Source organism: Chionomys nivalis, chromosome 1, assembly GCF_950005125.1.
Source record: "Chionomys nivalis chromosome 1, mChiNiv1.1, whole genome shotgun sequence".
NCBI lineage: Eukaryota > Metazoa > Chordata > Mammalia > Rodentia > Cricetidae > Chionomys > Chionomys nivalis.
The window spans coordinates 35,156,451-35,181,218 of record NC_080086.1 but is presented as its reverse complement, the minus strand read 5'-3'; the positions used below and the strand labels follow the sequence as shown (position 1 = coordinate 35,181,218).

The 24,768-nt window shown below is 46.1% G+C and overlaps 1 protein-coding gene across 2 annotated transcripts in view; it reads left to right on the top strand.

Annotated features, from left to right (window-relative positions):
* Positions 1–5,375, top strand: part of Syn2 (synapsin II) — a 160,043-nt gene extending 154,668 nt beyond the window's left edge. The window contains exons 12-13 of one of the 2 annotated variants that reach the window (XM_057787977.1): positions 1,528–1,780; positions 4,509–5,375. In XM_057787977.1, the coding sequence (XP_057643960.1) occupies positions 1,528–1,780; positions 4,509–4,521 (266 nt within the window). In that variant the 3' untranslated portion in view covers positions 4,522–5,375. Of the gene's footprint in view, positions 1–1,527; positions 1,781–4,504 lie in introns of both variants that reach the window. The other variant, XM_057787974.1, reaches the window with a different exon arrangement.
* Positions 5,376–24,768: the final 19,393 nt, after the last annotated feature.

Below are 24,768 nucleotides of genomic sequence, written 5' to 3'. Positions count from 1 at the left end.
AAACGTCCAGAATTTCACATATTTTACATATGTCTTTTTATGTGTAACATCCCCTGCTATTAATTGGTAACTGATGATAAAGGGGAGCCCGTGCCACCTAGAAGGAAGATGAGCTGGCCATCCTGGGTTCACAGTAGCATAGACACGCTTCAGCCTCTGCAGAGGACACAGGAGTTTTCTTGATTCTAGGAAACTAACAGGGCCAGCCTTAGCTGTGGCAAGCCCACGAGTGTAAACTCAGACGAGGCGAGAAACTGGATTTTCCAGGATAATTGGGAGTAGTCATTTCCACTAGGCAGTGTGTGTTCGTGAAGTCATGTTTTTTTTTTTTTTTGGTTTTTCAAGACAGGGTTTCTCTGTAGCTTTGGTGCCTGTCCCAGAACTAGCTCTTGTAGACCAGGCTGGCCTCGAACTCCCAGAGATCCGCCTGCCTCTGCCTCCCGAGTGCTGGGATTAAAGGCGTGCGCCACCACCGCCCGGCTCGTGAAGTCATCTTTTGACTTCAAAGATGTACAGATCCCGTTCTGAGGAGTTTGAATTGATTCCACACCTTCCGTCCTTCACCTCTTAGACAAAGGAGGGCTTTTTTGTCAACAGGCCATCTATCTGATGGTTCTGTGTCTCATGTTGGGTAAAAGGTATGCTGTTATTAAGGGGGCTGTTTGCCAGATAGTGCCCACAACATCCCTGGGGGAGCCTAGGGCTTGAATGTCTGGAGAATTTCCCCACACACCTGAGCAGTTTGTCATGTCGGGGGCCCCTGAGGATGGCACTTAGGTAAAGAGGGCCTGGGAAGAAAGGATTGATCCTGGTCGTGGGAGTTAATGCACCAGTGAAGCCCAGGTGGGATGGGTGTGGCAATCAGACACCTGCAGGCTTGGAGCAGGATGAAGGCAGCTCCATGGAAACAATGTCAGTCAATGATGATCTTAAAGCACAGAGCTTTTTCTGAACAACTTTTTCATCCGTTTTCATCTTTGGAACAGCTACTAGCTTTAAAAGATAATTGTAGGACTTTTAAATGGGTTATGTTGGAGAAACTGAGGTCCAGAGAGGCTTGGCATCTTGTTGGGGAAGTATCACTAGTGGAGTATCTCTTAAGTGTTCTGGTTCTTATTCTAGTGTTTGTGCCCTGCTCTCTCCTGCATCTTCTGTGTAGATTTGGGAGTTTCTTAGGAATCCTTAGTGCAGGGTGGCTTCTTCCTGAGGACTTTGCGAAGCAGAGCAGAGTCCTTCTGGTCTGGGGCCTTCTGTAAGGAAGTTTCTCTCTATGGGACTTCCCAATCCTCTACCCTTGTTTTTGCCCTTCTGCCTTCCGCTGTGACTTAAATTGCCAGTCTCTGAGGAGGAGCAAACAGTGATGTTTTGTCTAAAGATTCCCTTCCCAGCCCTCAGAGCCTTGGGTAGCTGCTTACAATATTGCTTATCCTTTAGCCATGATCTAACCACACAGTTTGAGATATAGATTCTACTAAGGAAACCCTTTGATATGGTTAAATTATGAAGTTTTTCTTGTGCTGAACCTAGGGGGCCCTGGGCAACCCCAAGGAATGCAGCCCCCAGGCAAGGTGCTGCCTCCACGTCGGCTCCCTTCGGGACCATCACTGCCATCTTCTTCCTCTTCCTCCTCCTCCTCCTCTTCCTCTTCCTCGGCTCCTCAGAGGCCGGGCGGCCCCACCGCCACCCACGGAGATGCATCCTCCAGCAGCAGCTCCCTGGCAGAGGCCCAGCCACCCCAGGCTGCTCCACCACAGAAGCCCCAGCCTCACCCACAGCTCAAGTAAGATAACCCAGCAGTTCCTCACCCCCTTCCTGTCCCTCCTCATGGGCTGTGGGCCTCTGACCTGCTATAGAATCACCTTCAGGTTGCCACAGATAGTTGATGATTTGGGGGGAGAGATTGTTGGTGGTGATGGTTGTGGGTGTTGTGTTTGTTTGCTCTTTGCTGTGTGTGAGAAGGATGCCTAGATTGACTTGGGAGGGGAGAAAAGAGGGAAATTCAGTTTTGCCTGAGGGTGAGCTAGCTGCTGACACCCACCGCTTTCTTCACAAGGGATTGCGGCAGTGCTGATCCATCTGTCTAGCCTACCACGAACGTGGGGCTCCCACTCTTTTCCCCCTACATGCCTGCCTCCTAAACTTAAAAACAAACAAACAAAAAACCTTCAAGTCTTTCCTACTTCTGACCCAAGGGTATGCAATCAGTAAGGCTACCCAAAGGAAAGGGGAGAGATAGCTGACACCCTCTCAACGCTGGCCTTCCACTGTCTAGAGAAAGTGTAGGTAAGGTACCAAAGGTGGCATTAGTTGAAGTTCAAAAGAGATCCATCCTCCCTGGTGCCCTCATTCTCGACGGTCAACCCAGAGGCCCCTCCGCACTGTTCTGCTGCTGCACAGAGAGCCGTGGAGAGCCCTTAGGAAGCAGTAGCTCTGTCCTTGGGAGGGCAGCCCCAGTACAGTCTGCCCCACCCACTCCCCAGAGCCACGCATGCTAGTCTTAATATCTCTATGCAGACTACGTCACCACTCCTGGCAGAGATAGCAGCAGCTCTGGGGACGTCGGAGTGACCTGCTTGTAGGTCAAAAGCGGTTCTCAACCTCTGGGACATGACCTTTGGGGAGTTAAATGACCCTTTCACAGGCACCGCCTAAGATATTTACATTTATGACTCATAATAGTAGCAAAATCATTACAGTTAGGAAGTAGCAATGAAGATAATTTTATGTTTGTGGTCACTACAACATGAGGAACTGTATTAAAGGGTCGTAGCATTAGGAAGGTTGAGAACCTTGCTCTAAGTGCTGGACACTAGAGAGAGGCTGTGAACTTTCAGAGTCCAGGGAGAGCCTGTAGATTGTACACACAGAAGAAAACTTTGCTCAGAGCCCCCATCGACATCAATGGCAGAGTCAGGATTGGTGCCCGATTGTCCAGATGGGTACTTCTCTAAGTGGCATGGCTACTCTTGTTCTCCAGCTCAAACCAGTAGTCCTTCTTATAGCCGACTCTCTGTTTCACCTCCTCAGTTCAGCATTTGTCCTTGCTGATTGGGATCATCCCAGCTGCCCGGGGCCGCAGTGAGCCTTTGGGTTGAAGCCGACGAGCAGAGGCAGCCTCTGATGATGAGCTAGAGGCTCGTACCCGGTGCCCTCTGCTTGTGCAGGCAGAAGGCTCCTTCCCCAGAGGCCCGCATGCTAGGGCTTGTCACCAGCCCTAATGAAAGGCAGGACACCTGTCCGCAGTCCCTGTGGGAGGAGAGAATGACACACAGGTGGGACTTTCCTGGATGCACCCAGCATTTAGAGAAGGACGGAGGGCCCAGAGCAGGTCCTAGAGCCAGAAAGACCCAGTGGGAGTCAAGAGACAAGCCGGGCCGCCGGGGAAGCCAAACCTCATGTTTCCTCCTGTATTGTGGTGTTGGCTTCCCCCCAGATGCGAGCCTTCACAGTTTTTCTTTCTGAATCACTTGTTATGAAAGGATAAGTTCCTAAAGAGAGTGTGTGTGTGTGTGTGTGTGTGTGTGTGTAGGGGTGGTTGGGTTTTGTTTTCATTATAGTATTGCTTAATAATCATGGCCCATTAAGGTGCCTCTTTTGCTCCTTTATACCCTGAATCCGACAAAGCTCATATCAAGGTTCCTCTGAGGAAGGCTACGGGGGTGACTGTGATCATAGAAAGGACAAGGACATGGGCTAGAGATGTAGCAGGATCAGTACAGTGCTTGCCTAGCATGCACAGAGCCCTGGGGTTGACACCTCCCATCCCTGCATAAAACATGGTGTGCATAAAAGATCCAGCACTTAGGAGATAGAGGCCCAAGGGTATACCCACTGCACAGGGAGTTCTAGGTCAGCCTGAGCTACAGGAGAGCCTATCTCTAAAGAAAATAATAAATGCAAGACCAGGGAAATGGAGGCATTAGACTTTGTGGATCAGGCTGAAGTTTCCTTTGAAATAAGAGAGAAATAGGAGAAACCAAGAGAACTCAGAGGTCCTCATTCTACCAGAATCTTCATGCCACACATGTAAAGCCCAGGGTCAGAGTGACACATGGCTTGCCTGAGGTCACTTGGTGGCAGAATCAAGTCTCTGAAATTGAGTCCATCTTGACAGTTGATGAAAAAGAGAGGCCAGACGCCCAAAAGTGCTGGTGTCTGCTTTTATCAGAGGAAAGGGGTGTGAGATGCCTAGATCCATACTTAGAAGCTGAGAACTTTTAGCCTCAAATAAAAGACCCAGCCTTTGAGTCACCAATTCTTCCTGTTTCCCCTCTCACTTTTGCCCTGCTCTCTGCTCCCACCTCTTCCTGTTTCAGTCGCTCTGAAGCTGAGGAAGTAGCCAAGGGCTTCCTAGCACCTTGTGCAGCTCTCCCGGCCATCTCTAGCTACCCTATCCTCCCCGGGGCGGGAGTGGGGAGTTCTTGTTGTCCACCTTCCTGTGACAGCCCTTCGCTGCCTCACCAGGAACACCGTCCTCATGTTCTCTCTGGTTTTTATCTTCAAGCAAGTCGCAGTCCCTGACAAATGCGTTCAGCTTCTCTGAGTCCTCCTTCTTCCGGTCTTCAGCCAATGAGGATGAAGCCAAAGCGGAGACCATCCGGAGCTTGAGGAAGTCCTTTGCCAGCCTCTTTTCAGATTAGTTCTTCAGATACACGAGGGCACCCGGCCCAACCAGGAGAGGCATCTAAGACATTCACCAACAACAGTCTGCCATGTTTGGTGGCGATGTCCCATGACTTGACATGTGTGGCCCCTTCCTCTGTCCCTTTGTGCTCAGTAATTTGTGCAGCCCGGAGATGACCAGGTGACAGTCTCAGGGCAGATGCCTACCCTGAAAGGTACTGACAGGAGAGGGAAGGGCTGTTCCCCTGTAGTCTTAAGAGCTTTATTCTGAAGTCATCATTGCTGTGAATTTAGTGGCCTTATTGTGACAGAGCCATTGTGTCTTACCCTTCCCTGTGAAGCCAGGATCTCCATAATGGTGGATACCTGGCAGCTGAACCCAGCTCAGACACAGAGCTCAGCATGTCCTCGTAGTCAGTGCTACCTGTGGGAAGTATATACTTAGAAGTACTATTGGCTCTGCGTTTTGGAGTTTCCCCCCCCAGAGCCAGGTGTCCTGTAGCACCTGTGGAAAGCACACTCTCCTGACCCTGCCCTCTCTAGAATGCTGTGGTGGTGAGGGTCCTTGTGTCTGTTGAAACCGCAGTATCGCCTTTCTCCCCTCCGGAGAGCAGTTTTGTTGTGTGACCTCCCAAAACTTTGCTGTGGAAGAGAATGCATGCCGCTGTAACAGCAGCACACCCACCTCTGTGTTCCTCACCTTGTGATGTCAAGACCGTGGTGTAATAAAAGCAGCAGCATTAACCGGCATCTGATCCAACCCTGCACCGTCTAGGCTGAGCACATACGTGGGGCATGCTGGTGCGTTTGTGAGTAGGGAGTGAGCAGTCTAGGAGGGTGAAACTGCGTGTGTGCGTGCATGTGTGCATGTGTGTGTGTGTGTGTGTGTGTGATGGCAAGTGTCTATGTCTATGCTGAGACTGTGTCTGTACCTTAAATCACATACTGGCACTCCTGACAGCTCCCCAGTGGATCTGTCTCCCCTAGAACCACCGGCTTTCCACCAACAGCTTGGCATTTCCACCCATTCGAGTCAGTTCTGAATCTACTGTGCATCACACCCCTGCCTGCAAACCAGCCAAGTTGGGCCCACTCCCCGTCTTTCATCATATCCTCAGCTACAGTCCCCAGGGCAGGGCCAACAAGACAGAAGCAACTGACTCTGGTGGATGTGGTCCCCCAGCTGTAGCTCAGGGGGCCTGAAGACTGCTGTTGGGGTGGGCTCTGGGGGATTTTATCTGACATCCTCACGATTCCCTGAAGAAGTTTCCAAAGACAATGCTCTGGAGATAAATTTCACATGTATACATGTTTAAGAAGAATCAATGTGTTAGCATTTTAGCCACACAATTCCCTGTACGTGATAAGAATTCAACATGTTAACGCTCCTTAAAATGCCACTGTCGAACCCCTGCTCACAATGAATTTCAGTGGTACCAGGTCCCCTTTCTGAGTCACATCTATCCCGTGCTATAGAGTCTAAGGACTGAAGCAGGTAAGACAAGAATGGCACGTGACAGGTGATATCCTTCCATCCCTCCTTGCACAGTGCACATACTTAGACACTTAGGGTACAGACAGCCAAACAAATGACAAGGAGAATCGGAATCTCTCTCTCTCTTTCTCTCTCTCTCTCTCTGGAACCCAGGGCCTCAGGGCCTGCCTCACGCTAGGCAAGCACTGTCCCTCTGCCTGCATCCCGGGTCAGCATATGCATTCTTTTTTATATCTACTTGTGTCTTCATAAGACAAATGAAGATCCAAAGAAGCTATTAGATCCAAAACATACATATATACCAATGGAAATGATAACTTGAGCATGTAAACATACAAAGGGGTCTGGTCTAAAGCCAATGAGCTATGGGAAAGGAATTTGGATACACATGGGGAGACAGTGAAGGGGAAGGGCCACACATCTTAGGCTTTGTTTGAAGAAATGACAGTGCTCCAAAATCAAATAACTTGTTGAAGGTCGTCCAGCTGGCCATGCGGTGGAACCAAGATCTAAACCCAAACAATGGGGGCTCTGAATGTGGCTCCTCGGGTACAACACCTGCTACACGAGTATGAAGACCAATGTTTGGATCCTCAGATTTCATGAGGGGAAAGAAAATCGAGGTAGGCATGGTAGCCTGCCTATAATCCCAGAGTGTGGGAGTCAGAGACAGGAAATCCCCAGAGCAAACTGGCTAGCCTGACTAGCTCAGACAGTTCTAGATTCAGTCAGAGACCTTCTCTCAATATATAACATGGAAAACAAAGAAGAAAGACATCCAGAGTCAACCTCAGGCATCCACATGTGTTCACACATATGTATGCAACCTGCATATATGTGTTCACACACGTAGAGGCATACACACATGCACACTACAAAGAGAAAGCCAAGCAATAGCACAGTAGGGCATATGGCCTTAATCACTTAACTATATTTTATTTAATCTTGCAGGGTCGATAAGAAATAATTTTTCTGGGTGGTGGTGTCACACACCTTTAGTTACAGCACTTGGGAGGCAGAGGCAGGTGGATCTCAGTGAGTTCAAGGGCAGCCTGATCTATAAAATGTGTTCCAGGACAGCCAGGACTGTCACACAGAGAAACCCTGTCAAAAAAAAAAAAAAAAAAAAAAAAAAAAAAAAAAAAGAAAGAAAAAGACTTTTATCAAATTTTCATAGGATAACCACATAATAAGGTATATACAAACCTAGCCAAGGGGAAAGAGGGTGAGAGGTTGGTGGGCTTGTCACCAGTGTTGACCCATTGACCTAAAACCATGAGTAACATGCACTGTGTGTCTTATTCTGATCAAATATAATTCTTGTTCTTTAAAAATTACTCATTCTTCCACATGTGATGTCAAAACCAAAACCACAAGGAGCTTATTTAGAAGATGAGTCACCCTGGAGGGATTGTTGAGGCAACAGAAGGGGGGGTGTTATATACCAGAGTCATGCAGTACCCTAGTCTAAGGGACACAGGGGTTCTACCCAGCGCCTACTAGTAGATCTGAACCAGGGGTGGGAGTGTTTCATTGAGAGACAGACCTCTTGGTATTTACAAAAGATGGTCCCAGAGCCTTGGGAAACAGTGCCCCCTAATAGCCAAACAGCCCGTGAGTAGTGCAGGCAAAACGGTCAAAAGTTGGGTCAAATGGTTGCTCCTAGTCTTCTGTAGATTTATAGGCTTTTGGTTCATAGGCCAACTGCTGCCCTGTAGATTAGATTGCCTCTCTGTAGCTTATTGGAATTCCTTCTGACGTCCTCGGCCCAGATGAGTAAACAGCAAGCTTCATCCCTGCCTTTGTGGGGCGACCCAGCTCCTGGATCAAGGTGAATAAATTCTGTTATGTATTTGTTGGTGTTTCTTTGTTGTGTACTTACTGAGCTAAACAAATTTCGTGGGAAGAATATAAAACTGAGCTACACAAGGTTTCTGCATTCACGAAATCCGCAACTGTCAGGGGAGATGATGTAGAAGGAACGGAAAAGTGTGCTGTCTTCAAGGAATGAAGGAATGGTGTCAGCTTGGAAAATGCTAAAACTTGCTGGTTATCGGTGAGAATGTGGGAAACCCTACCCTTACACACTGCTGGTGGGTGCATGTGTGGGCACTACCACTGTGGGGGATCATTTCCTATATCCAGTTAGTGCCCAGCTATGCTTCAGGAGTCTCATTTCTGGACACTTCTAGAGACTTCATATACACAAGGAAGCAAACAAACGAGTGTTTGTTGCAACATGAAAAAACAAAAACCAAGCAAACATGGGAACAAATAGCTGTCCCTCATGGAGGAATTAAATCATATATTGTACTTCTTCATAAACAAGAATACTTTATGGTTTAAAATACGTGAGGAATTCAGATAGATTCTGATAAATATGGAAAGAGAATGGGTAGGAGGAGCTACGCCGGCGGAAGATGGACAGCAAGCAGTACGTGTCTCAGCGGAGCATATGTCTAGCTCCAGGTCAGAAAAGCCTACACGGAAGGTAGGGGCGAGCTGGGAAGAGGCCACAAGATCAGGAGGCCTGTCTGCTGGGAGGGGAGTGGATGTAAAATATTCCCTGGGTTTTACAGTTGAAAGCAGCAACTAGTCTTATTGCCTCTTTACGGATGAGGACGTTTACCACAGTCCTGAAGGGAGTTAGTGACAGACAAGTAAATGAGCTTTAGTCCTGTCGCCACGGTCATTCAGAACGGGTCCTTCCTAAGACAAATGGAATGGGTTTCATTCCCAAGGAGAGGTGTAGCAAGGCAGGTAACAGGCCAAGAGGAAGTGGGAAGGCAATTTTAGCTGGTGGCAAGAGCCTGAGTCAATCTGAGTCTGTACCCAGGCTCTGGTAATTATTGGTTAATTGATTTGACCTTACAAGTGATTAGCTTTTCTGTCTCAAGTTTCCCTTTCCTGGGTGAGTTTAAGGATTAAATTAGCTAAATAGCTGCTCCTAACAGTGGCTGTTTCTGAGACTATTGTAATAAATTCCACCTCTGTCTATCTCAAAGAACACCCTTGTCAGCACCGGGTCCCCTTTCCTATGACTCCTCCCAAGGCAGCCAAGTACTTTTCTCCAGTTCCCAGATTGGTGGACTTCTAGGACAATTTAAGCCCAGCTGAAGTGACCTGAGGCTGTAGCTGTTGAAGAATTAGAGTTGAGGGTAGACACCTGGAGAAACAGATGCAGCTGCCAGGCTTCCCACTGGCAATGATATATCGTGAGTGCACAGATGCAGACACACACACACACACACCAGTAACCTTTGCAGGTATAGAAATGAAAATCCCATTAAACGCTCATGGAATATTAAATTAGATTTTATTTTTTAAAAGAGAGGGTCTCATTATGTTGACTTGGTTGGCCTAGAACTCACTACTATCAGGTTAGTCTTAACTCACAGAGACTGATCTGCCTCTGCCTCCCAAGACCTGGGAGGAAAGAGCAGGTAGCACTGTGCCTGGCTAATAGTTTTCCAGTATATATTTTTTATATTTATATTTTATTTTTTTTAACGTATGTGTATGTGGGGTGTGGCATATGTGAATACTGGTGCCCAAAGAAGACAGAAACCTGAGATGGCCCTGGAACTGGAGTTCCAGGCAGTTGTGAGCCAAACTCCTAGCTGAACTGGGAATTGTACTCAGGTTCGCTGGGAGAGCGCTGCAGGTGCTTTGCATCCGAGCCATCTCTCCATCCTATGGTGGTCTAAACACACCTCCTACGCCGTCACTCCCACCATGGTTTGGATTCCTCCAAAGCAACCCCTCCGGGAGACAAAAACATGTATTCTAGCCAGAGTGCTGCTTAGACGCAAAGGATAATTGCCTTCAGACCTGTTGTAAGTACATTATTTGAATTTCTATGACTTTTCAAAAGATCGGGAATTTGAAACCTAGGAATCCAGAAATTTCCTCCATAAACTGCTCTGTACGTTCTCTGTGTGTTTTAGCAGACTTTTGACACCCAGAGAATAATTGAGAATTGTTGTTTTAGGAATTGGGACTTAAAGGAAACAGTCCCTCTGGGAATCAAATCGAAAGGTTGTGAGGTCCAAAGCATGATGGGACTGTAAATGGATGAGAACTTTTTTTAAAGACAGTGTCTTATAATTGAATGCTCTGTTTCCACTCAGCCTGTCGACTGTAAATATGTAGAAAAACAATTCAGTTAATCATCCCTTCTGGTTTAGCCTCTTACTCAGCACGCCATCAGTCTAAGAATTTGCTCTTTCTCTCAGTCACACACACTTTATCCACTAGTCCACTGCACTCTGTTTTCAGGCCTCTTCTACTCTGACTTTGTGGACCCTTTTCCCCCCTCTGCTTTTATCGGGGTGATAACCTGATGGACAATGGGAGGGGCCATCAGAGACCTGGTACGGGGCTTCACCCCATTTGTAGATGAATGCTCCCCAAGGAACACTCCTCTGGTCCTTTTCAACCCCTTCTATATCCATACCCATCTATTGTGATGAGAGTTTCCACCCATCAGCTAAATCCTCCAGGCAGAAAGCTGCAGCTCTTCTGGTGGATCAGGTTAAGTTCCATGACCCTGTGTTTTTTTTTTTAAAAAAAAAAAAAAGGGCAAGAAAGAAACTTCTATTTCTAAATCTAATTTTTAGGGGAAGGTTGGCTCTGGGACAGCCATGGCTTGGGTTCTTGACTCCTGGAGATCCGCGGTAATGACAGGAAGTCACAAGATTAGGCCCATTGACAAGTCCAAAAAGGATGAACTACCAAAGAGATCTCAGCCACCCTGGCCCCTGATTAGCCGGGGTAGAGGACTGGAATAAAATTCGGCTGCTCCTTTTGCCTCGGAAGTTTCACTAGGGCTGACACACCATAACCCTAATCTGGAGAGTCTTTTTGGGTTTGAGGACTTAGCATTAATACCAAGGGCTCAGCTGGTAGGGTGCTTACCTAGCGTGAACGCGACCCTGGATTCGATTCCCAGCACTGTATGTAGAAATGGTGGTGCAAGCTCAAATCCTCAGCATTTGGGAGGTGAAGGTGGGCTAAGTCAAATCTCCAGGCCATCTTTAGCTGCATAGATTGAGGGCATCCTGGGCTACATGAGGCCCTGTCTCTAAAACAAACGAATCAATATCACAGCAAAGAACTGTTCAATATAGTCCACATGTTGTAAGAAAGACAGTCGGTTATTACTTCCTGAGATCATTCTTTTGCTCTGCTGGTCTTCCGTATTAGGGCTTCAGTCCACACCCCCACTGTCATAGCTTCTTCACGGGGCTTCCTGCTGTACTCTCCTACCCATTTCTACCAGACACACTCTATCTAAAATATCTGACCTTGTCACTTCCTGATCAGAATCTTCTCAGTGAATCCCCAGGCTTAGAAAGCAGAGTTCAAACTCCTAAACTTGGCGTTGAAGGCCCTGTAGAGAGAGAGTAATCTTTATTTCCCAGGGAGATAGCACACACATCTACAGGCTGTGGGGTGGTGTTGGTACTCCGTCTCCCGCTCACCCGCTGGGAAACTTTCCTCATTAGCCACGCCTGTGGTAGGAATAGCACCTACCTCCTGTGGTTGTTGTAAAGATTAAATGTGATAGAATATTCCAAGCTTCCTGGCTGCTCCCTGACACAAAAGAGGAAGAGCTCCGAGCTGTCTGACTCTCACCAGTGCAGCTTTCCAACTTTATCTCCCCAGTCAGTCGCAACTACATTGATAGAAACTTCAAGATCCTTGTTCCTGCCTTCTTGCTCCACCCATAGGCTCAGACCGCCACTCTGCCCTCTTGTCAGCCCCTTGAAATTGAGTGTTTGTGCACGTGTGCGTGTGTGTGTGTGCATGCATCACAGAATGCATGTACAGGCCAGAGGGTAATTTACAGAAGTCCTTTCTCTCCTTCCACCATGTGAGTTCTGGGGATCAGACTGGGAAGGCCTGGTAGCAAGTGCCTTGATCCATGGAGCTGTCTTTGCCAAACCCCAAATTGCTTTTCTTGTCTTCATTGCCTCAAAATTATATACATCTTTCAAGGCCCAGCTGTAATAACACCTATCTCATGAAATACTTTCTGTCCCATTAACTAGTCTCCCACGAAGGCTCTCCTTCCTCTGATCTTTTCAGATATACCCATCACCTCTAATAGTTATAAATGATCTATTTTGAATGCTCAGACCATTTTGTTAAAAATGTACCATCTTTCATTATTAGCTCATCTTCATCATTTCATTAGCTCATCTTTCATTATTTTAACCACGCTTGCTGATTTTTTTAGTGTATATATGGTGTACATGTTTTGTGACAGGTGTGCTCACTTGTGTGTGCACGTGTGGGAGTCAGAGGACAACTTTTGGGAGTCAATTCTCTCCATGTCCCATGTGGGTCTGGAGCATTGAACTGAAGTTGTCAGACTCGGTGGCAAGCACCTTTACCTACTGAACTGATCAAACTGACCTTATGCTTTTGGGTTTTTTTGGGGAGAGTATTCCTCACTGAGCCTCAAGTTTACCCTTTCAGCTAGGGATCCACCCATCTCCTCCTGCACAGTAACTAATGCACACCCAGGTACCCGGATTTCCCAAGGATCTGAGTTTGGGTCCTCGTGCTGGTGTAGAGCCTGAGGGTTTCTATTGCTGTGAAGAGACACCACAACCATGGAAACACTTACAAAGGAAAACATTTAATTTGTACTGGCCTACAGGTCAGTAGTTTAGTGCACTATCGTCTTGGCAGGAAGCATGGTGGCGTGCAGACAGACATGGTGCTGGAGAGGTAGTTGAGAGTTCTCTATCTGGATCCACAGGCAGCAGGGAGCAACAGTGACACACTGGCCAGGCTTGTGTTTCTGAAACATCAAAGTCCACCCCACAGTGACACACCTCCAACAAAGCCACACCCTATGGGCCTGGGGGGACTTCTTTTTCAAACCACCATGTGTAGCAGCACTTCACTCACTGAGCCACTCCTCAGCCCCGTTATTATTTATTTTTAGTGTTATATATGCACATGTGCAAGTGTGTGGGTGTGTGTGTTTATATGAGTGAGGGTACATGCGTGTGTGTGCTTGTGCCAGTGAGCCTACAGACCAGAGGTCAGCCTTGGGCATTGTTCCTCGGGTATTGTCCACCTTGTTTTTGAGAAAAAAAACTGGGGATCAAGTTCAGGTCCTTACGCTTGTCCCACATGTACACTTTACCCCCTGAGCCCCAACTCTCTTAGTGATTTTTAACATTAATTGTTTCTTCAGCTTTTCTTTAAAGGCCTTGTTTGTATCTGAACCCCTTGTTTTCCACAGATCTTTATTACAAAGATTTTCAGAGAGTCTCACCTAAGAGCGAACATCTTGTACCTACCGCCTCTATGTACAACTAAAATGTCCCTGTCCTGATTCTCCCACATGTATGCTTCGCACGGCCTCTGAGAGGCTGTTTATTTGTGTACACTCCGTAGCCAGTTCCAGCTATCAGTCAGCTTCAGGAACCACTCATACAAAGCAGTTGGATCTGCTAAAAACTTTGAAGACGACCCGATTCATCCACCTATACACATTTAAAAACTAACATCCTAAGATATCAAGTGATTAGTTTAACGTTGTTTAACCAAAGAATACAAACTGATCGTCGACTATTCTGCCAGGTCCCAGAAACAAAACAAATAAAGGCTCTGTACTTATGGACTGTGTAGTTTAGTGAGGAAGACTGGTGTTGGACGGACGCTATAAAGAAGAAAGTAGTAGTGACGGATCCAACCGGGTTTGGGGTTAGAGAGAAACTCTAGCAATGAGTTGTTCAAGAATGCAAAGACATCCCAAAAGGTAAGTGCTGGTCACCAAATGCTTTCATGTGTCAATCATCTCTTTATCTCCTGCGAGACCTGGTGATGAGACCGGGGAAATTGTTGTAATGGCAGCACATGCCTCCCACGACCCTGCAGAGGAGAGCGTGTGCTCAGAGGCAGACAGCAAAGTGCAGCCTGGGCAGGAAGCCGCAGGCTGTCCTCCTGGCTCCGCAGCTAAAGCAGAAACCATCAGCCTGTGGGGAGCTAGGAAAGGGAGGCTGGAGACAAGGTCCCAGGAGGGCTAGGAACTCTCAGGCAAAAGACTTTAGACTCTGGGAGTATGGCTAGGGTAAGCGCAAAGGATCACGGAGGAAACGATTTAACTATGAGGGGTCCCAGAGCTAGGCCTTACTTTCCCAACATACTGAGAACATATGAAGGAAACATGGCTCTTCCTTAGAACTGTCACGGGTTTCACTCTGGGTGAATTGTTTGGCACTTTGTGGTGTTTCCTTCAAGTTTGTGTGACTGGGTTCTCTCTGACTCCTGGAAGGTAAAGAAATGGATCCATGTCTGATGTGAAGGAAGTCAGAGCCAGGGCTGTAGCTCAGTGGCAGAGCACTTGTCTAGCATGTGTGAGGCCCCGGGTTCAATCCTTCCCCTCGGCACCAGAAAGGCAAGAGGAAGCTAGAGAAGCGTCCCATCAATAAAGACAGTCTATACTTCTGATGGCACCGCTAAACAAGGAAACAAAACGAAAGGGCTGGCATCTGCGTATCCAGACAGACAAGATTTCCTGGGTTTCTTCCTTTTTTATTTATTTCCCATTTACTAAATACACTAGTAATAGACAGTCCTCAGATTTTGCCTAGCGAATAGATGTGAGCAGTGTCTTGGATTCTTCACTGTCCTTTCCTGTTAAGTTGTTGACATGGTCCCACCACTGCCAAGTGATTCTGCCTTCCTCTCCCTGGCATGAGACTGTGTGCTAGGACCTTCTCAGCCAGTGCCTTGGGAGACAGCGCAATTACTCTACACTTGGAGCAACTCACTGCGCTCTTCCAGGACCACAGAAACAGCCCCACTGGGCCTCAGAATGGATGGGCAGGTGCAACCCAGCCACAGCCAGCTTCCAGCTGCCGGCATCTGGCTGATAAATACATGCCTATGTTGTAAGAAATCGGTATTTCATACCACAGCTGGGGGATAAATATCAACAAGAATGTATTAAGAATAGGCCTCCCCTGGAGTTTTGCCTCAAGTGGGTGAGATTTCTCAAAAAGCTACTTTTTGAGCTGGTCATTGCAACATGACGTTGCAAGCAGGTGCCTGGACATGAAAGGAGACTGGCTTGTGTAAGTGGGTAGCATTCGAGGTGTGAGGCAGACACCCAGGGCAACGCATTTACAGAAATTTCACATCTTTGTGTTAGTTTTTGTCTTCATCTCACCCTTGGAGCTCATTCTCTCAGAAGAATGGTGGCCCTTTGAAATAACAGAATTTCTGAGAGAGGGGATTGTTTTTAATATTTGATGTTCTTTCAAGCACTCTAACCCCCCAAATAAACCCCCTCAAAGAGCTACCCGGTGCCACAGACACCAACAGGCTTTCTTGTTGGGTTCGTTTTGATTGGTTTCGTGCTCTGGTCCAACCCAAAGCTCTGACATGCTCAGGGCATGCTCTACCACCGAGCTTTACCCCAACCCAGGCTTTCTTGGTTTGTTTCTGAAAACACGATACTAGATCTTCTTGCGATAAAATTGGACACGGAGCAAATCTAGAGAAACTTTCCCTCTGGAAGGGCAGTCTAACTTAGCCAGGCTTTACTCACGATCTCCCGAACCTTGAGGGGATGGACAGGCACCAGGGATGGAATGAGTATTTTCTTGCCAAACCAGCCGACCTGCATCTCCAGCTACTCATTAATTAGGCCACCATTTTGGACTTTGATGTTGCAGTTTTCAAAAGCAAACACTGCCTTTGTTCAAAACCCCAAACTCTAGCCTCATGATGCGCTTGCGACTCCGAGAATCGGCTGCCCCCATCCTTTCTCAAATGTTGGGCCAGATAAAGAGCCCGGAGCAGCACTTTCGTCATCGCGCGTATCCCTGACTCACATACCCAGAATAATTCCCCACAGCCTAGAGCACAAATACCGCTCTGCCGCTTATCATCAAGGCCCTCAGCAAACAGAAGCCAAATCCTCCCTGAGCTGCTGCCCCCCAAATCCCCTGCTCCACATTAGTGCTCTCCGAACTGTCCCCCGCTACAACCTGTGCTCTCCTGCCGGCTCACATCTGCTCCTCGGGGTTCCTTGTCCACATACTCCCCACCTTTAAAGCCCCCTCTCACAGTTCGCCATGAAACTATCTCTGATGACCCAATGAGCAGGGGTCCCGGCCTATCACTGCTGTACATGACATGAGGCTGCAGAGATCCCATTGTCTGCCTGAAAGAGTCAAAGAGAAGCTGGAGAGATGGTGCAGCTGCTAAGGGCTAGACTCACAACCAAAAAGAAGTTAAAAAATAAATTAAAAAAATACCCTGTAATTTGTGGGTTTCGTTCACTTAGGGGCTGTAGCTTGAGCTAAATGTAAAGACTACTCATAGATTTCCAGCCTCTTCTGTAGGTCCGGATTCAGCCCCTAAGTGCTCACTAAGAAGCTATTCATTTATTTAGAATTAGAGATAAATCCAAACACCCACAGCACCTCTTTAAAACATTGAACATCTGCTCAAAATCCTTTGAGAATCTGGAGCCCCACTCAAAGTTCTGAGTCCTCAGGACACGTGGAGAGACAGCCCTGTAAGACAGGGTGTGTGCTAAACCATAATGCCATTTTTAATCCAGTCGCTGTTAAACTTTCTTTCTTTGAATACTACTTCTTTTTGTTTGTTTGTTTTGTTTATTTGCTTGTTTGAAACAGAATTTCTCTGTGTAGCACTGGCAATCCTGGAACTCACTCTGTATACCAGACTGGCCTTAAACTCAGAGATCCATCTGCCTCTGCCTCCAGAATGCTGGGATTAAAGGTGTGAACCACCACTGCCTGGCTTTGAAAACTATTTCTTGAAAAGGTTTTGATGCAGAATTTAAATGTGCAGAACTGTAATGAATTTCTTCTGATTATTCAGGGATGGGAGTCAGACACACCCCTGGCTTTAGTCTCTCCGTAGTTCCCATACTATGTCCTAAGGCGATCCTTGTTCTCTGGATCTTCAAACACAGTTTATTACTGCTGTAGTCCCCACTAGAGCCAGCGCTGCTACCCAGTGTATCTCCAAGTCCCAAGTAGGCATCTCAGCTCAGCTGCAGCTAAGCAGAGTGTCGTTACCAACTGAAAGAGGCAGATGTGGCTCAATTCAAACTCCTCCTGGATGCAAAGGGCCTGATGCTTCAACAGAGAATAAAAGGTGTGTGTGTGCGCTCATGCATGCATGTGTGCATGTGCCTGTGTGTACACACATGCATGCATGTGTGTGTGTGCGCGTGCGTGTGTGTGTGTGTGTGCACCCAATGCAGCATCTGCAGTGGTGGGAGAGCCCGAATCGCATCTGGATCAGTGCCCACAGCCTCCAACCCAGAGGAGGCAGGCCAGCAGCAGGAGGTGCTCCGCAGACAGCAAGCACCTTGGAAAATAGGATTGGGTTCTCTGGCAGTATTTTATCTTTACCACCGCTTCGAGCCTGGGGCTGCCGGCTGATTGAAGTATCATTTTAATTAAAACATTTACCTGAAGTGACAGGAGCAGTTTAATGAGAGATTACCAAGACCAAGCCCAGGATTAAAAATGTGTCCGTGCCCTGCAATCCTGTCACAACAGCACTCGCGAGCCTCCCTTCCGCGAGGAAAGCCAAGATCTCAGTAGATGGACGCGGGGGCAGGTGGTTAGCAACACTGGTTGCTCTTGCAAAGGACCCGGGTTTGATTCCCAGAACCCACAAGACAGGTCACAACAGCCTGTAACTTCAGTTCTAGGGGATCTGACACCCTGTCTGGCCTCCATGGGCATCTGAATACATGTAGTGCAGATGTATGAACACACATACATAAACACCAATACACATTAATCTAAAAAGATAAAAAACAGATTAGCTAGCTATGATCCGAATATACATTAATTGCTAAGAAGATGGGGTTTAGACAGCTGGGCATGGTTCCCAATACTCGGGAGGCAGAGGCAGACAGATCTCACTGAATCTGAGGCCATCATGAACTACAGAGTAAGTTCCAGGATAGCCAGGGCTATGCAAAGAAACACTATCTCAAAAAAAAAAAAAAAGAAAGAAAGAAAGAAAAAGAATAAAAGAAAGAAAAGAAAAATAATAAGAAAGAAAAGAAGGGATGGAACAGAGATGTCATGTGCAAGGCATTGTGGGAAGAGGGCATCTTTATACTGAGTTCCCTGTGCCAGAACTGGGCACAAGTATGCTTTGACATATGTATAGGAGCAGCGTGGGGAACTAAGCTCCCTACTAGTGGTTGTCCAGAACCTTTCAGTGTAACCCCAGGCAGGGCAGAACCAGAACCCCTGTCAGCCCTGACGTAGGTGTTATTGCCTTCGGAGGAGCCCTGGGCTCTCAAAGGCCTGAGGGCTCAGAGACAGAAGGAAAGAAAAGTCATAACTTTACATGAAGGAAGTGACTTGTTCAAAAATCTAATTGGCTCTCCTTATCCTTATTCTGGGTTCCACATCAATGGCTCAGGCTGGCATACACTCTTAGCCTGGGACGGTGGCAACAGTACTGAAGACACACAGACCATTTGTTTGTCATTATTTCCTAGACAATACAAAGCACCTATTCCTGTGGTGTTCCCATGGCGCTGGGCCTGATGGGAAGTTAGGAGTGTGCCAGATGTATGCAAATACCACACCATGGTGCAGAGGGCACTTGAGCGTCTGTGGGTTTCAGCAGTACAGGAATCCTGGAGCCAATTCTTTAGATAATTCTGTGTTTTAAAGACAGCCTGAAAGCCTGGTAAGTAAGGTCATGGCTGCTGAAGCCAAATTAGGAAAAAGCAAGATGGCCAAGGTTAGATTTCTGTACGTACGTTCTAGTCCATGTGTCAAACACCTCTAAGCACCAGATGGGAAATCGGATATCAAAACACCATGCACAAAAACGTTTCCGAGAGCAAAAAAAAGTTTGCAAATCTTCTGAACATAGAGTTCAAGTTCAAGGCAGCAGGAAGTACACCTTTCTACACCAAATGAACTTCATGGTTCCTACTGAAAACAGTAGCAACATTGAGCTACAGACCAACGAGGCACAGGCCAAGGTACCAGCACAGTACCAGCGTGGGAGCATAGTCAGGTAGAAATAGTGTGTGAGAGTCACTCCAAAGAGACCACAGCATGACCAGCCTGCGGTGGGATGAAGTGCCACAAGGTAGGAGCCCTGCAACCCGAGATCTATGCTTGGTGGTGGCCAGATTGGGCTTGGAATCCCCCACCTTTGCCGCCCCTGCTTTGTCCTAAGCTCACCTCCTTGAAGAAGTTTTATACCCAGTTGAAGTCACTCCACTCCGCCCCGCAGCCAGGCTAGGCATGAGTCAGGGTATGAAGACACTGGTTTCCTCAGCAAGCAGAAAATCTTTCTAAAGAGAGAAGCAGTCATTAAAATCAGATTTTTCCCCTGATCTGCATGTGCATTAAGATAATAGACCCTGAGAACTGGAAGGGATGTCAGAGGCCATCAAGCCCCAACGTACCCATCGCAAACTTGGCACGGAGCTGTGCAAATCAGGTTTGCAAGTAGCCACAGATCAGCAGCAAAACTTCATGCTTTCAAATCCTGTTATTTCCAATTTTGCAATATTGCAAAAGGGATGGAAAAAGATAAAAGAAACGGGAAAGCTTCTATTCTTGAAAATATATTATCAAAGAGCTCTGGGATCAAAGGAAAAACATGAAATGATTCCTTAAATTTTCTAGAAAACGGATATTTTAGAATCTCAGCAATATGGCTAAGCAGTGCCAAAAAGAAATAAAGTAAATACCGGTGTTAATGAATATTGAAATAAATTAAGTATGTAACGAAGAAGTAGAATCATCAGTGGGAAAGAAACAAAAGGAAAATCAGTAAGGATAAAGGCAGAAGATAAAATTAAAACTGAAATAAAATTTAAAAAGCTGGTTTAGTTGAAAGAATTAGCTAACTTATTTTTTTTAATTCATTGTGTCAGTTGTATTCATGAGTATTTACCACGAATAATAGTAAACTGGAGAATTAAAAGTCATTTATTGAGTACAGACCTAAACAGAGAACTCTCAACAGAGGAATCTAAAATGGCTGAACGACACTTAAGGAAATGCTCAACATCCTTAGCCATCAGAGAAATGCAAATCAAAACAACTCTGAGATTCCATCTTACACCTGTAAGAATGGCCAAGATCAAAAACACTGATGATGACTTATGCTGTAGAGGATGTGGGGTAACGGGAACACTTCTCCATTGCTGGTGTGAGTTTAAACTGGTATAGCCCCTTTGGACATCAATATGGCGATTTCTCAGAAAATTAGAAAACAACCTACTTCAAGACCCAGCAATACCACTGTTGGGTATATACCCAAAGGATATTCAATCGTACCACAAGAACATGTGCTCAATTATGTTCATAGCAGCATTATTTGTCATAGCCAGAACCTGGAAACAACCTAAATGCCTCTCGACTGAAGAATAGATATGGAAAATGTGGTACATTTTCACAATGGAATACTATGCAGCAGAAAAATATAATGACATCTTGAAATTTGCAGGCAAATGGATGGATCTAGAAAACATCATATTGAGTGAGGTAATCCAGACCCAGAAAGACAAATACCATATGTACTCACTCATAACTGGCTTTTAGACATAAAGCAAACAACAACAAAAGAACAACAGCCTACAATTCACAATCCCAGAGAACCTAGACAACAAAGAGGACCCTAAGAGAGACAGACATGGATCTAATCTACTTGAGAAGTAGAGAAAGACAAGATCTCCTGAGTAAACTGGGAGCGTGGGGACCATAGGAGGGGGTAGAAGAGGAGGGGAGAGGAAGGGAGGGGAGCAGAAAAATATAAAAACAATTCAAAAAAATCATTTATCATATTGATTAGGAAATGAGTTAACTCTTGATATCAGTTTAGAAAGAACTGGCATATTTACAGTGCTGAGCACACGAGTCCGTGAGTATGGTATGTCCCATCTATCCAGGCGTTTAATTTCCTAAGTGACTTCCTGTGTCTTTCTCTGTGCAGCTCTCTCACACCTCTGGCAGATCTCTTCTTTGAGATTCATCTCTTTCCTATTGTGCAGGTATAATTCTAAAATTTGTATTCTCTTAGCAGAGCCTGGTGTTGCAGGCCTGTAATCTCAGCTGTTTGGGAGACTAAAACAGGAGGATTGCAACTTTATGGCCTTTCTGGCTATAGAGATTCGAAGGCCTGTCTGGGCAATTTAGTGAGAGTCTTGTCTGAAACCTGAAAGAAGAAGAGGCCTAGGGTACAGCTCAGGGCTCGGAGACTTGTCTAACACACATGACACCTTAGGTCAGTCTCTAGTGCTGATGGCAATGAATCATGTTCACTTATTTATGTCTAGCGTACAGAAAACAACAGATGCTTTTGTAGCTCAACCTGGTGGTATTGCTGGGTGGCGGGAGCTGGAAAGATGGCTTAGTGATTAAGAACATTGTGCTTGCAGAGGTCCGGGTTCAGTTTCCAGCACCCATATGGTGGCTCACAACTGTCTGTGACTCCGGTTATGTATATCAGATGCCCTCTTCTGGCCTGCATGTATGTGGTGCCCATACACACATGCAGTTAAAACACTTACCCACATAATATAATCTTTTTTAAAAAAAGACTTGAGCCGGCCAGTGGTGGCGTACCCCTTTAATTCCAGCACTCAGGAGGCAGAGGCAGGTGGATCTCTGAGTCTGAGGCCAATCTGGTCTACAGAGTGAGTTCCAGGACAGGCTCCAAAGCTATACCGCGAAACCCTGTCTCAAAAAACAATGCAAAACAAAAAACAGAAACAGCAGCTATAACAACAAAACCCTCAAGACCAAACAAACAAAAAAACCAAGACTTGGTTATAATGTGTTATTCTTTTAATTTCACACAGGATTTTGTTGGCCAATGTTCTGTTTGCATCCTATGTGAAGCGTGGCTTCCTTACTGACTTCCAGTATCAGCACTGCACTGGCTGGATGAAACCAGCTGGGACAGGATCTCTTTCTTTCTTTTCTCTGAGAAAGACTTTCAGTAGAGTAAGTTTTTCCCTTAAATATCTGGTAAGTTTACTGCTGAAGCAGTCTGAGCCTGGAATCTTCTTTACGGGAAGATTCAGTTTTTTAGTCAATATAACAAAATTCATATTTTCTACTTTTTTTATGTTGATACTGGAAGAAATTTTTCCATTTTTTAAGACTTCATTTTTTTTTTTATTTTAGGATAGAGATTTTCCACAATGGCTGGCCTCAGATATCATCTGCGTCAGTCTTTGTCATTGGTGATGTTACTCTCTGTGGTGTTGTTGATAGCTACAACAGTCCCCTTCTATTAGAATTTCTGAGATCTCATCTCTACTTTTCTGTGACCCTAGAAAGGTATCTTAGAAGCCACTAATAGTTAGATATAATATTCGTTTACTTGGTAATCTCTCTTTTCCCTTCTGGGAGAGGGCCTTTGTGCTATGGTGCAATGTGAATATCACAGAACAACTTGAGAGGTCCGTGCTTTCCTCCCACTGTGTGAACCCCCATAATGGAAGCCACCCATCCTCTTAGTCAGCAGTGCCTTTCCCCCACTGAGCCACCTTGCTGGACAGCAGCCTCCCTTCAAACAGAGATGCTCCTTGTAGCTGAACTAATCACGTGGTATTTGGGCTCCATCAATCATCTTTTTCTTATTTGTCAAATAGGCCATTCCCCCCTCTTCATGTTTTCTTTTGAGCCACTCAAAAAATGTTTATTGTCCTCTTGTGTTCTCTGTCTTGTATTTTTAATTTTTATTCTCATGTACTACTCACAGGATGCGTTCATAACCGGCTTTACTGACACATACAAGTTCTGTACAAGTCACCTGCCTTTGCTTTAGCTGTCAGGCTCAGTACTTTTCAGTATGTTCACAGGATTATGCACAATTGAAATCGAAGCTTAGCACATTCCCGTCCCTTCAGAAGGAATGCATGTAGCTGCTGGCAATTGCTCCCTGCTCCTCCTCAGCTTCAGAGGGCCATAATCTACTTTATGTCTTTATAGACTTGCCCATGCTGGGCTTTCTCCATAGCGGAGTCAGACAAGAGGCATTTTCTTTGTGGGTGTGCTTGCACATGTGTGTGCACATGTGAGTGTATATGAGTGTGGAGATCAGGAGGTGATATTGTGTGGCTTCCCCAATTGTTATCCTCTTCATTCTTTTTTCCCTCCAAAGACTGGGTTTCTCCATGTAGCTCTGTCTGTCCTGAAACTCACTCTGTAGACCAGGCTGGCTTCAAAGTCACAGAGATCCACCTGCCTCTGCCTCTCAAGTGCTGGGATTATAGGCATGTGCCATCAAACCTGGACCCTCTTCATTCTTTTAAGCCAGGAGCTTTTATTGGACTTGGAGGATCCTTGCTGCCTAGATTGGCGGGGTGAACAAACCTCCTGTCTCTGCCACCCGGAGCTGGGATTGTAACTGCACTCTTCGGGGTGCACTCTTCGGGGTCCACTCTTCCCTTGCTTTATGTCTGGGTGCTGAGGATTTGAACTCAGGTCTCGATGCTTACAGAGCAAGCACCTTGCCAACTGTCCCACCTCTTCAACCACAGTATGTTGTTTTTCTTTCTTGTTTTTTAATTTGTGAGGTTTGCTTTGTTGTTTTGTTTTGTTAAAGACAGGCTTTGCTTTGTAGCCTAAGTCAGTCTTGAACTCCTGATCCTCCCACTGTCACCTCTCAAGTGCTGAGATCACAGGTGTGTGTCACCGTACTGATGGAGGTGGGTCTTGTATTAATCTGTTGCTTTCATTGGTTAATTAATAAAGAAACTGCCTAGGCCCATTTGATAGGCCAACCCTTAGGTGGGTGGAGTAAACAGAACAGAATACTGGGAGAAAGAAGCCGAGTCAGTGAGTCGCCATGATTCTCCCACCTGACATAGACGCAAATTAAGATCTCCCTGGTAAGCCACCTCGTGGGGCTACACAGAATATCAGAAATGGGTTAGATCAATATGTAAGAGCTAGCCAATAAGAGGCTGGAACTAATGGGCCAGGCAGTGATTAAAAGAATACAGTTTCCGTGTAATTATTTTGGGTAAAGCCATGCGGGTGGCAAAACACAGCCCCGCCGCTCCTATTACAACACTGTACCAGGCACCAAAATAGGTTTTCTTTTGTCATTCAATTCTTTGATTAATCATTTTTTCCAAAATTCATCTATGTTGTAGACTTTACTTTATTCTCTTTGGCCTAATTTACTTTAGGACTCTCTTCCTATCCCCCCCCCCCCACACACACACATTGATCTTTCCTTCCTTCCCTTCTTGTCTGATGCACTCAGTTATTCTTGACAGGACTGGGTTCCAGGAATCTGTACAGATACCAAAACTGGACTCCATTCCGTTACACAAAATGGCAAAGCAATGGTACATACCCTACACACATCCTCCTGTGTACTAAATTCTTGCGAGATCTATTACCCAACTCACTGTAAGTCTTATATAAAGACTTGATTATGCTGTATTGTTTAGGGAACAATGGCAAGGGAAAAAGTCTGTGTGTCCAATACTGAGAATTGTTTGAAATGCTTTTTGGTCCACCAGCAGCTGAATGTAAGGATGCAGATCTGTAAGTGTTGAAGGTGGTGGTGTGTGTCCCAATTTCTGGAGAGGAGCCCGGTGAAAACAGAAACACGATTTTCTTTACTTAAAA